This window comes from Artemia franciscana, chromosome 1 (genome assembly GCF_032884065.1).
Source record: "Artemia franciscana chromosome 1, ASM3288406v1, whole genome shotgun sequence".
In the NCBI taxonomy this organism is placed as follows: domain Eukaryota; kingdom Metazoa; phylum Arthropoda; class Branchiopoda; order Anostraca; family Artemiidae; genus Artemia; species Artemia franciscana.
In genome coordinates this window covers 44,481,716-44,496,007 of record NC_088863.1, presented here as the reverse complement: position 1 = coordinate 44,496,007, position 14,292 = coordinate 44,481,716, and the positions used below count along the sequence as shown (strand labels likewise).

The window sequence follows — 14,292 nt, the reverse complement described above, 5'->3', positions numbered from 1 at the left end:
TAACCCTTAAAATGCTTATAAAACATGAAAGGGGTTAGTATTGTAGCCCGTCCTGCACTAGTAGTAACACGAATTGCTTATAATTTTGTTATCCTTTGTCTTATTATGATGAGGGCGAACCCACTACCCCTGGATCAAGACTCAGGATAATTCGTTGTCTTAGGACGAAAACAATAAAATAATTAGTGATCACTAACGATAATTGGGCTCTGGAACATACTCATCCACAAACCGAGTCGAAAGATATTAGAGTATAAGGGATGGTTCCTTTTACACTCCCTGGAATCCTTTTAGATTCGAGATTTAAAAGTAACAAATAAGAATTTGTTCCGCAATAGCTACTGTTCTGTTTTCATTTGAGTATGTTTCACATATTTTCATGAAGTGATCCGAAAATTCTTGTGTTTCAGACGGTGGAGGAAATAGACCTACAACCCAATCCCTATGTGCTGTTCGCTGGTTAAAACGTGTTGGTGTCATAGGTGAACCTAACCAAACTGTAGGGGGTCAAAAAGATTTTTTGGAGGGCCAGAAGTAAAGAGTGTAGTTTTCAGTTATTAAGAGAAGGAATGAAATTCCAAAGCGTGTACTTTTAGCTTGAACATTTTTTTAACGGTAAATATTTGTTGATAAACCATCTTTAAATAATTTTTCCCATTTCACGTTCCTTATTTATTAGTGGAACAGTAACATGAACACTATTTAAGAGAAGTCCAGGCTGCTACTGGGACCATTGTTGATTGTTCACCGTCGATAGTTACAAGAGGCCCTCCGAAATTCGGACTAACGTCAGTCTTTACTGAAATTACATGTCCATTGAAAACTCGTAGGGAAAGTGTAATTCTTGGAAGTTTCCAAAGAGAGAAAATTTGTTGCTGCTAAGGACACCAATCCCTAGATCATTGCCCGTTGCTGATTTTTATAGATCCTTTCAGAATTCTGAGCAATGACAGATTTTATGGAAATTTTATGTCCATCAGAAACTCGTAAGCTATGTGCAATCTTTGATTTGCCAAAAAAATTTGACACATATTAGTAGGTAAATAAAAATACAGTTTTTGGGACCTCGTAAAAATAAATAAAATAATGTAAAATAATGTAGAAAATATAAACTGAATAAATAATGAAAAAATTAAGTACTAGACTTAAAATGATTAAGTCTCCATCAAAGAAAAGCTATTCAAAAAAAAAACTTTATTTGAATCAGGTAAGTTCAACTTATTTTTGGGTATGTGGTGAGGGCGCAATTTTTAACGAGCGATATTTCGTTCAGTTTTAGCGATCCCTTCGCGTCAAAGGCCTGTTCACTAAAAACCATTCGCTAATTTATCGGTTAATTTATCATAATTCATTTTGAAAATACTTACTAAGATTTCGAATTTGGTAAGTTATAATCTAAAAGTTTGATCATTAATTAGAAACAACAGTAATGGAAAATAAACCTTTCCTAGCAGTAGGGTTAATTAATTGTAAAGAAATGTCAGGATCAAACAACTATGCAAAGCCTGAAAGAAACACATAAAAGAGAATCACATGAAAGCAAAGAAATTGTTTGAATATAATTTGTTGCCAGTTTAACTTATTTTAAGTACATGCTAGCATGAAATCTAGGGAAATACTTCCATGCCTTCCAGGCATCCGTCCTTTAAGGGTAGGGGAGACAAGGCTAGAATCCTAACTCTATAGCTTCAACAATTTCAATCCTCTGTTTTAATCATATTGATCGCCCGAAGTCTGAACACAGTAAACGCATAAAACAAACAATGAAGAAAATAACAAAAGACAATATAATCATAGTTTTGACTTTACTTGCTAGAAGTGCTTATTTTTATTCATTGCTTCCGCATTAAAGTTTTCAGAATTAATAAGTGCATTTAAGTATTTTGAAGCGAATAGGGACCTCTAAGAAGTGGTGAGTACATAGAGCTTGTGGTAAGTGCCTTTTACTCTGAACTAAGTCCAATTCCTTTGCAAAAAAAAGATGTTTAGTATGTGGTATCATTAATTATTCTTCTTTTTTTATAAATTCAAGAGGGAGGGGGAGATTTTGAATGCTTTCAGGTCGTAAATAAACATGAATATTTCAAAAAATATTTTGTATTAGTTAGGACAAAACCAGCGAGCCTTGTTTGAGCTAGTAATTATTTCATAAACTTTCAAGAGAACAGACCCTTAATATGTGCCATACTACAGAAAAAACATACCCTATATACCCTCTTTTTGCACGGCCTTCTGCTGAAACAGAGATGTAATCAGCAACTGTTATAAGTGAGAACCCTACTGTAGAAGTTTAAGCACCTATCTACAAAAATGTGGAATTTTGTATTTTTGCCAGAAGACTGATCACGGGTGCGTGTTTATTTGTTGTTGTTTTTTTTTTCTCCCTAGGGTGATCGTATCGACCCAGTGGTCTTAGAATGTCACGAAAGGGCTCATTAACGGGAAATTAAAAGTTCTTGTGCCCTTTTTAAGTGACCAAAAAAATTGTAGGGCACCTTCCACGCTCATGTTTTCCCCAAAGTCATCAGATTAAAATTTTGAGATATCCATTTTATCATAGTCAAAAAACCTAATAACTATGTCTTTGGGGATGTCTTACTCCCCCAAAGTCCCCGGGGGGGGGGGCTGCAAGTCACAAACTTTGGCCATTATTTACATATAGAAACGGGTATTGGGAAGTGTACTGAAATCTTCAGGGGGATTTTTTCTGGTTGGGGGGGCGGGATTACGTGGTATGATCTTTCCATGGAGAATTTATCATGGGGGAAGAAAAATTCCATGAAGGGGGTGCAGGGTTTTCTAGCGTCCTTTAAGAAAAACAATGAAAAAATAAATATTAAAAGTTTTTTCGACTGGATGTAAGGATCAGCATTAAAACTTAAAACGAACAGAAATTATTACGCATATGAGGGGATTCATCACCTCCTGCTCGCTCTTTACGCTAAAGTAAATTTTGTAATTTCAACTATTTATTCTACGACCTTTGTGATTCAGGGGTCATTCTTAAAGAATTGGGATACAATTTAAGCTTTAATGTAGAGAGCGGGGTATTTACGAGGGGGCGAACCCTCTCTGTAATAAAAATATACGAATATAGAAGCTTGTTACGTAAGCTAATTCGTAAGTTACGTATATATATTACTAACAAAAACGTTCGTAAAAAAAATTAAAGGTTATAGTTGCCTTTTTTAAGTAACCGAAAAATTGGAGGGCAAGTAAGCCTCCTATCCCACCCCTTTTTTCTTAGAATCTTCCAACCAAACTATGAAAAGCCATTTAGCCACAAAAAAATTAATATGCAAATTTCGTTTCAATTATTTATGTGCGGAGAGCCAAAATCAAAATATTTATTAAGTGAAAAACGTTCAGAAGTAAATTTAAAAAAAAAACAAGTTTTTTCAACTGAAAGTAAGGAGCGACATTAAAACTTAAAACGGACAGAAATTACTCCGTATATGAAAGGGGTTGTTCCCTCCTAAGCGCCCTGCTCTTTACGCTAAAGTTTTGTTTATTGTTTTAAATAGTCGAGTTGTGAGAAAGGGTCAAACTTTAGCGTAAAGAGCGGGGTGTTTAGGAGGGAACAGCCCCTTTCATATACGGAGTAATTTCTGTTCGTTTTAAGTTTTAATATCGCTCCTTACTTTCAGTTGAAAAAATTGTTTTTTTTTAATTATTTAATCCTGAAAGAATCTATCCTTCTTACCAACTACTTGATGACAGGATAAACAGACACCTCCAGAGATAAATATTCAAAAAGATATTTTTTATACGGTTATTTTTTTATTTCCACTGAGTACAGCTGAGCAAAGGTCACAGTCAAAATATTAGGAATTTTCATCTTTTTTTCATAAGCTGTGAATTACCTCATTTTCATCGTTGGCCAACGAATTCGCCTATTGCGGAGGAAAAAAGTGGGTCCTTGGCCCCTCGAAAATTCCCTCGCCGTTCCACCACCAAATTTTCAGCAAAAGATCTGGCGTGTAGAAGCTTTTTTGAACCAGAACTACACAGGGATTTTCAAATCATACTGGAGAATCAAAGTGGACGAGAGGCTTTCCAATGTCGTTCCGCCCCTCATACCATCAGCTTCTAGTAAATAGGTAAGAATGTTGCACCTTGTTTAATAAAAATATCGGAAGGATTTTCAATCTGCGATGTTACAAGACTAAAATTAGGCCAAGCCCCTCCAAGAGCAATCTCCTCCACCAACTTTTCAGTGTAAACGTGGATAAGTTTGATTAGAGTTTTAAGTTTGAGAGACAGTAAGTTTCAGAGTTAAGTTTAAGAGTCATAAGTTTGATCACCCTTTAACCAGAATCAATAAGAAATTTCAAAACAAGTTTGATTAGAGGCAAAATGTAGGGCCGTGGACAGTCCAATAAACCTCCACTAGTCAAATTGTTCGCAGAAAGGCAGACAAGTTTCCCTTTGTTCGAAGCAGAACCGCATAAAGATTTTCAATCTACATTTGTAAAAGTGGAAGGAAGGTCACAGTTCATCCAATATTCGCCCACCCTTCCCACTGTCAACATTCTCGCACAGCAGTAGGCATGTTGGACGTTTTTTTAGCTGGAATTACACAAGAATTTTTAGCCGTTACGATTGGAGAACTAAGTGATTCATAGGTCCCTATAATAGCCCCACCTTTTAAATACAAAGGTAAGCATCTTGTGCCATGTTTAAACCAGGATAATGCGAGAATTTTTGATCTGTGTAACTAAAAAAAAAAAATGGGCCCTTCCAAAAAACCACACCTCACTAGCTTTTTAGCAGAAAGCTTGATACTTAGCACTATCTTTAAAAGAGAGTCACGCAAAGACTTTAATCCGCAAAGACGGAGGCACAAACTAGGTCTTTGGACACTCCAACACGCCACTCTTCGCTATTTGCAACACAATCCTTTTAGCAGAACACTGGGCACCTTACACCTTTTTTGGAAAGTAAAGACGCAATTATTTCAATCTATGTTTTCAGAGAACCACCGTGGAACATTTACTCCTTCGAAACTCTCTTCTGTTTTTATTCTATTTTGTTTCTTTTCTATTTTATTTCAGATACTCTTGCCCCTCTTCTAAAAACCCGCTGAGTAGATCTCTCAATCGCAACGTTCGATCAAAAGATATTTCCACATTCCAGCACAGTCGAGATTATAATCCTATTCTTGTTCGTTTATGACAATTTCCAAAAAGTGAAAACGCCATCTCATTGCTACCATTTAATGCAAAAATATGGTACGCTCAAGAAATATGTGAAAGAATTCCTACTTAATTTAGATTTTTTTTAAATTGTTTTTGTATTATGTGCAATTATTGAAAGGTGTTAGATTTTCTTTCACTTTCCCTGAATTCTCTATTTCCTCTTCTTCTTTTTTTCGAATCCATATTTAGTGTCGTCTTGTTTTTAGTGCTTGTATGCCTTCTTGTATTATGCCTTGCCAGATGCATTCTGGTGTTTCTTTTATTTTCTAGTTTTTTGTAAACAAATTTGATTCAGTTTATTGTAATCAAATTTTAATGTGCTATATAGAATTCAACTAGGAATTACCATTTTAATATTTATTTAGTTCATTTGAATACTTGAGAGAAGAAAAAACGGTTTTTAAGAAAAGCGTAAAAACATCATCGTTGCCCTCCTGTTATGATACAATCTTTTTTTTTTGGTACTTTAATATAATGTTTTATATTTCAGATTAGAAAAATTGTTAGAAAATTTTATATTTCAAACAACCTTAGAACTTATAAATTGGAAATTGGCCAAACAAAAAGTTCGATTACCATTATTTATTAGTTGTGCAATCAACGATACGAGCCTCTTTATTTTTAAACCAAAAGTAAAACTGATGTTACATAAATTCCCTTATTATTCGCAACAGCCAGCAAGCGAAAATTGCAAAAAATATTTTATAGCCACGCTAATCGCAAACAATTTGCATTTGTCATGGCAGACATGCTAATAACTGTAACATACAGAGCAATAAGTTCTGTCTGGCGTCAAAGGGGGCAAAAAGCAATATATTACAATAGTAGATATCACAGCTTAACAATTTAAATATATTTGACTACAGCCCTCGAGTAATAAGAAAAATTATACCTCGAGTGGCAAAGATGTTGTAAAGATGCTTCAAATTTTCCAGCATAAGCACAGCTTGATGCTCAACAGAAAAGATTTGTTCACTGAATAGAATATTCGGTATATGAACTCCCAAATTATTTTTAGGATTGGGGACACCTAAGAGTCCTGCAAGCGTAGGAGTTACATCTATTTGGCGAAATGTGCCCAAATCCCTGAAAATCAAAAATCATTATCAATAACCTTAATGTAGAAAAATAAAAATAAAGGGTCAAGACCAGTTTTTAATTGAGCTGGAATAGTTAAAGGATACAGAGAACGGAGTTTTAAACGAAAATTAGGGCGAAAACCCTAACTTCCCTTGAAATGGCGTAGAAACACAAAGCATATAATGGCTATTAAATTAACTTCTTAAAATTATCAGAAATGTACATTTTCTTTGTAGTCAGTAGAGAAAAAGGGTTCTCGTCTAACATTTATTCAAGGATGTAGTCCATAGCTTTTCTGAACGCAGCCTTGAGATACATAACATACAAAGACTATTAACGAAAACATTTTCACTTTTTTCTACAAGACAAATTTCTACAACTTTTTCTACAGGACAACCAAAGCAGATTTAAAATAAAATACAGAAACGAAATTTCAAGTATAAAAATAGCCCAGCTCCATTTTTCTGTATCTTCTTTTACTTTATCCATTTAGGACGCTATTTGTTTGGTCAGAAATTGCTACCAAGGGTTTTTGGCTTCCATTCATAAAATACTTACCACTTAGCATACTTTTAACTTACACGAAACTTGGTAAAGTTGAATTGCAGTAGCATAAAGTTGTTGTTATTCATAAACGCAACTTACAGGAATGGATCTACAGCCCCTATTAGGGCCCAAGAGGGGCTTTTAAAGTACCTCGCATTATGTGATTGATCAGAAACTATTGCCGAAGACTTCAGACCCTCTTTTATGAAATTATTTTCACCTGATATACTTTTAAAATAAATAGAATTAGTAAAATTGGAGGATAGTAACCATGTTGCTAATTCCAAGAGCTCTTATGCAACATGAACCAACATTGAGCAATGGATACACAGGCCAAATTAGGGTCGATGGTCGAGTTTTCAAGTAAGCACCAAAAAATAAAAGACAAGTAATATAAAGAATTACATTCGAGACAAGTCCTCGCAAAATTTTCAAGAACACTCTATTTCTAAGATCAGGCCTGACGAAATTTACTCTTCAAAGAACACGAGTGAAGAATTAACTTAAAATTTCTAAAGTAGCGGGATTTTCTTTTCTTTTTTTATTCTTTTTTTTTGCTATAGCCCCCTTAGAAACTGTGCTTCACTGTAATTGAATTGTACGTTACTTTTTTTGATGCTCAGAAAACGGAGCTTGTCTTCTATTAAATAAAAAAACAAGTTTTTTTAACTGAAAGTAAGGAGCGACATTAAAACTTAAAACGAGCAGAAATTACCCCGTATATGAAAGGGGCTGTTCCCTCTTCAATGCCCTGCTCTTTACGCTAAAGTTTGACTCTTTCTCTCAACTCTACTTTTTAAAACAGTAAAAAACTTTAGCGTAAAGAGCAGGGCGTTGAAGAGGGGACAGCCCCTTTCATGTACGGGGTAATTTCTGCTCGTTTTAAGTTTTAATGTCGCTCCTTACTTTCAGTTAAAAAAAACTTGTTTTTTATTTAATTTCTGAACGGTTTTTAGTTAATCCATGTTTTGATTTCGGATCTCCGCAGATGAATAATTAAAGTGAAATTTGCATATTTATTTATTTGGCTAAATGGCTTTCCCATAGTTTAGATCGAATGATTTCGAGAAAATAGAGGGGAGAGGAGGCCCAGTTGCCCTCCAATTTTTTGGGTACTTAAAAAGGCAACTAGAACTTTTAATTCGTTTACGAACGTTTTCATTAGTTAAAGATATACGTAACTTAAGAATTAGCTTACGTAACAAGCTTCTATATTCGTGTGTTTTTATTACGTATATGAGAGGGTTCGCCCACTCGTCAATATCTCGCTCTTTACACTAAAGCTTAAATTTTTTCCCCTGAATCACAAAGGCCGTAGAATAAATAGTTGAAATTACTAAAAATACTTTAGCGTAAAGAGTGAGGTATAAGAGGAGGTGAACCCCTTATATGCGTAATATTTTCTGCTCGTTTTAAGTTTTAATGCTACTCCTTACTTTCAGTTGAAAAAACTTTTTCATATTTATTTTTTCATTGTTTTTTTAAATTATGCTAGAACATGCTGCGTCTCCTTAATGGAAATCTTCTTTCCCCATGACAAATTCCTCCATGGAAAGTTTCCCCCACATAACCCCTTTTTCCCAACCCCTCCCAACCGAAAAATCCCCCTGAAAACATCTGTACACTTCCCAATAACCATTACTATATGCAAACACTGGTCAAAATTTGTAACTTGCAATCCCTCCCACGGGGACTGTGGGGGAGTAAGTCGTCCCCAAAAACATAATTATAAGGATTTTTGACTATGCTGAATAAAACGGCTATCTCTGAATTTTGATCCGACGACTTTGGGAAAAAATGAGCGTGGGAGGGGGCCTAGGTGCCCTCCAACTTTTTTGGTTACTTAAAAAGGGCACTAAAACTTTTCATTTCCGTCCGAATGAGTCCTCTCGCAAAATTCTAGGACCACTGGGTCGATACGATCACCCCTGGGAAAAAGAAAAAAAAACAAACAAATAAACACACATCCGTGATTTGTCTTCTGGCACAAAATACAAAATTCCACATTTATATAGGAGCTTGGAATTTGTACAATAGGGTTCTCTGATAAGCTGAATCTGATAGTGTGATTTTTGTTAAGATTCTATGACTTTTAGGTTCCCCCTATTTTCTAAAATAGGGCAAATTTTCTCAGGCTCGTAACTTTTGATGGGTAGGACTAAACTTGATGAAACTTATATATTTAAAATCAGCATTAAAATGCGATTCTTTTGATGTAACTATTGGTATCAAAATTCCGTTTTTTAGAGTTTTGGCTGCTAATGAGCCGGGTCGCTCCTTACTACAGTTCGTTACCCCGAACTGTTTGATAAAATTGTAGCAGCGTTAAACTACCTGGATACCTGGGCGTCCAGGTGTCAACCAACACACCTGGTTGACACCGAATGTAGTTACTCCGAATACAATCCACCTTGCTCAAAGCTTCTGTTTTGGTAACTTTCCAAGAAATTTTCTTGAATACTGTGCGGAAGCTTAGTATCAGCCATTCTAAATTAAGTTTTGGACATTTGTTTCTAGTGTGACATTCTGAAAAATATACAGTTTTCCTACAGAAATCATTATTGGTTTTTTTATTAGTTTTGCATTAAATACATCAGTTTATTTAACCTAAGTATAGAATTCTTTATGTAGTATGAAATATTTAAAGCCGATCTGACCAACAACCATGAAAAAAAAAACACTAGAAATCAGACTTTTCACTGATATATTTACGTCAGGTTAGTTAGGTTCTGGACTGAAAAGAGCTAATTCAATATCAAATTTCCGCTGTATGTATACATTATCATCTTTGTTCTGCTTTTATTTTGAAGGTTTGTTTAGTTTTTCTTTTTTTGTCTTATTAGACTTTTCTTTTTTTAAATCCACGTTACTTCAAGTTTGTTTTTTCTTAATACAACTTTTCTTCGTTTGAACCGAGGAAACCTTGATGAGCATATAGACAAAATAATGGAATATATTTTTCACCTGTGAACTGTGCTATCCAGAAGTTGAACTGATTTTATTTTCCGAGTTTGTTCACGAAGTTGACATTCATATTATACAAAAAAGGAAAAACTAAGTAAAAAGGGAAATCTTATTCCCACTATTATCTTTAGTAATAGAGCAAATATGTTAGTAAATGTTTCACTTGTTCCAAAAGAGGAGGATATCTTAACTTCAAAAAGCCACAGAGACAACTAAAGGCTATTCTTCGATACGCCAGGCGACTCTAGAGCAATGGTTCCCAAACCATACTAATTTGTTCTAACTGGCTTATCTGTTCTAATTGAAGTGAAGAAACAAACATCTTTACAAGTGGTACCAATATAAATGAAAAACTGTTAAAATAAGGAGCACGGCTTAAATCGCTTCTTTATTACTTACATAATACATCCGCAAGCATTTTTTTACAAAGTTATTTGAAAGATGTATTTATTTTCGATCTTTCTTCATTAGAGTTTCAGCATCAACTTCATATATTCATAGTTTCATATATTCAATTAATTTTGGTACTTATAAAAGCTAGTAAAGAGAATGAGGACTTTCATAGCTTCATCAAACAGGCAAGGATAGTTAACAGCAACTGTGAACCAGGATTACGATAACTGTTTACGATTAAAACTATTCTTCAGAGACGGATCTGATAAACTAATGACTTCTTCACCAGTTTTTGTTGACATACTAGTTGGTAAATTGTCTTGATATGTGCTACAAATCCAACTCAACGAATCAAGTTTTATCATTTCTTCTCAAAAATATTTGTCAAAATTAAAAAGAAAAAGCATAAGCTTTTTCATGAACGCTCGAATTTTATCGTTAACTGCAAAAATGTCTGGTCCGTTTGAGCCTTGCAAATACAAATTGAGTCCACTAAACCTTGAAAAAATATCCGCCAAATAAATGGGTTTGAGAAGGAATTCGTCGTCAAGTAGATGTTTAATATATTCAGATTTTCCTTCCAAATAAATTGTAACTTCATTACGCAATTCCACTAACCGCGTCAGTACTTTTCCACCGGATAACCAGCGGTGTAATGCGGAAGAAGAGATGCATCGTGGCAACGCATTTCTTCACACAGTTTTTGAAAAAGGTGGGTTTACAAGCGTTTGTTTTTAATATACCGACACAGTTCTTCTACTGTAAAGCTTTTTCGAATCAATTGCATTGAAAATTACCTCAGCAGTTTCACGACTTATCGGCTTGCACAACAATATATCTTCATGCACGTCGTTCTGCCATATATAACCCACAAAAGCGAACAGTTGAGATAGGTCTCGCACGTCGGTAGAGTCATCTACTTGTAGAGTGTAAAATTTACGACCTCTTTTCTCAAAGACAGCAAAAAGGTGGGTCTCAAGAACGGAATTTTCGTTAGATAGATCAGAGCCCAGTCAACTTTGGGAAACACAGCTCTAGAGGTATAGGCGGCATTGGGGCCAAGGTATGGTGTCGTTTCTTAAGCTTAATGCTCCTGCATTTAAAGCATTTGATAACTTATATCTGATTTGATTTCTAAATTTTCCAGGGAATAATTACTTTAATGCTTACAAAACACGTAGCACAAAATTGTCATGAGAAGTTTAGATAATTAACAGTTCAGTAGCTCACTTCTTTAAGTAATATTAAGATTTATGTAGAATACCGTGTGATTGCAGAAGGACATAAAACCGACTAACGGCCATAAGTACGTACACTTTAACTTAAAAATAGTCAAATTATCCCGAAGTGATTCTTCTGATCCAGATACATTGGAACACAAGCCCAAAGGGCAGAGGAAACCTTTAGAGAGCTCATTTTCAGCAGTTATTTGAGCTTACCATAAGTAAGATAGTGAGACAAAGCCCAACAATTATCCCCAGCAGAGATCCAAATCATTTTGGACTTTCCAATGTGACTTAACCATCCCTTGGTCTCGCGTTAAACATTTCCTTTGGTCAGCACAGTTCCCCCCCCCCCCCCCTGTCAGTATCTTGGTGTACCAAAGAGTGGTTTCTGGAAATGCTCTCTATATCAGAAAAAAGAAATTAAGATAACCTTCTGCCAGACGCAAATCTTTGAATACAACCATCATTAACGAAAACAAGAGGAACTTGGGTTTCTTCAAGGGAGCTTCCACCATGGCTGCCACCAGGGCTCATTCCATGATCACCAGTCATCAATAATGTGAAAGGTTCGTTCCTTACCTGAAAATTCAATATGATATTAGCATATTGTAATAAAAATAACCTTAAATATGTTGCATTTTAGATTGTCAGGAGGAAGATTTCTAATACGGCTTCATGCAATTGCAAACTATTTTTACTTTTTACGTCATTTATGGTTATAACCTACGGTTATGACGTCATTCGTCATTATGTATACAAAAATGCAGCTTTTTGGCCAAAAATTGACTTTGTTTTAGATAGTATTATTTTTTATCATTGCAAAAGGCAGTAGATGTAGCGATTCCATTTAAAACGAGCCCTTAAACAGCTTGCTAACATGTTCACGTGCACCCGTTAGCAGTGGAGGAAAAAGAAAACGGAAAAACGATACTTCTAATAAAAAAGGGATTTCCCTTGTTTTCACACCAATGGATTTTCCAGGTTGCTCAAACCAAAGAACTGTAAGTTTCTAGTATATGGTTTTTAAACGGCATGATTCGAATGGTGTACTTTTATTTCTACCGATACCATTTTTAGGGGTTTAAGGCTATTTTTATTGGTAACTTTTGGCCGCGTTAGTCTTTTACTAGCTTGCAGCTATCGCTGCAGCTACGATCTTGTATACGAAAATGCAGTTTTTCGTAAGGAAATTAATTTTTTTTTAATACTTTCTTTGTAAATTACAAAGGCACATACATATAGCAATCCTTTAAAATGAGCCGTTATACGCCTCCTTATGATGCTCCAGGGCCCCGCAAGCTGTGGAAAAAAAAGAAAGAAAAAAGCTGCTTTCGATGCAGAATATCATGATTGAAGCCACTTTCCTTGTTTTTCATTGCCAATGGTTTTCCCGTGTTGTTCAAGCCAAAAGACTCCAATGGTGTAATTTTTGTTTCGATCGGACTCCCTATTTAGGGGCTTTGGACAATTTATTTATCACTATTGGGCGTGCTCGTCTCTTACTAGATTGTGGCTACCGCTACAACCACGATGTAGCTACTGCTACAAAAACAGATCGAAATGTTTCCTTACTTTTTTCTATTTATTTTTTTCTCTTTTTTCCATTTCGCCTATGGGACGACGTCATTATATACTGACGGTGCTAAAGTCATTACAATTATAACATGGGTTTTACTTTTTACGTCATTTATAGTTATACCTACGGTTATGATGTCATTCATTATTTTTTATACTAAAATGCAGTTTTTCGTAAAATGAATATTCTATTTTAAATATTGTTTTTTGTTAAGCACAAAAGGCAGTAGATATAGCAATTTCCTTCAAAATGAGCCTTAAACGACTCTCTATGGTGTTACATACCAAAACAATACCAAATAACCTTTCCGTCCAGAATTCATTTGGTAGCAGCGATTTTTCTTGTTTCTCAAGCCAGCAGATTTTCTTTGTTGTTCAAGCCAAGGGACCGTAAATTTCCTGTGAAGGGTTTTCGGTCTAGGCAGTTCAAATGGTGGACTTTGTGTTTCGATCCGAAAAATTCTTACGGGTTTCAGAACATTTTTATGTTACTATGAGACGTGTTCGTCTTGTACTAGATTGCAGCTGCCGCTGTAACCAAAATTACACACATTATTAGCATAGTTGGATTAGTAACGAACGAATAGCAGGGAATCAGGAAGTGGGAGTCGCTCAGATATGACATCATATTCCAAAGAAACAACTTTTCAAAAGATATCTGTAATATATTTTCTTGTCAAAAGGTACACGTGTTGAGCAATTTCCTAGATGATGATTCAGTTTTCGCTGAAAATTGCATTTCAGTTGGGTAATTTCAAGCAAAAGGTGAAGGTTTGAAGACACTTTTCAGCATGAAAAATATTAGGTGCAAGACAAAAAAAGGATTTGCCCTTGAGTCAAGGGTGTCAGGTTGATTAGCCTACAGACTAGTTTTGAATTAAACTGTTGTATAAAATGACTTAAGTTTCTGCTCAAAAAATGAAAGTAGGACATTGCATAATTAGCCTAAAAAAAGTTTTAGTATACAAACACATTAACTTTGCAATCAATTAAATTTGCATGCATGCAAGTGAAAGGAGCAGTAATCTCTGATAGGTCTTGCTTCGGGTAATTAAGAAAGACACAAAAAGGCTTTCCAAGCTAAGGAAGGATATATCCTCTTGCAATAATTTATCAAGGTTGTGTTTTCAATTGATAGAAATGTTAGAAAGATTTTATTAGGCTATTTGAGGCTTTAGCTTAGCTTATAGACCAGAAGAAAGTGCTATTTGATGGTACCCTTCCTAGCTTGAGAAGCTTGAAACTTTCAAAATGAATTGTAGGCTTAAAATATACCCTGGGAAAGGGGGAAACTTAATTAAGAAGGGAAT

General features: G+C 35.0%; 1 protein-coding gene across 2 annotated transcripts in view; it reads right to left on the bottom strand.

The window, feature by feature from the left end:
• Positions 1-14,292, bottom strand: part of LOC136030202 (uncharacterized) — a 67,492-nt gene that overhangs the window by 27,685 nt on the left and 25,515 nt on the right. For both annotated transcript variants that reach the window (XM_065708984.1, XM_065708992.1), the window contains exons 5-6: positions 11,838-11,986; positions 6,091-6,284 (exon numbers count right to left, since the gene is read on the bottom strand). In XM_065708984.1, coding sequence (XP_065565056.1) covers positions 6,091-6,284; positions 11,838-11,986 — 343 coding nt within the window. The remainder of the gene's footprint in view (positions 1-6,090; positions 6,285-11,837; positions 11,987-14,292) is intronic.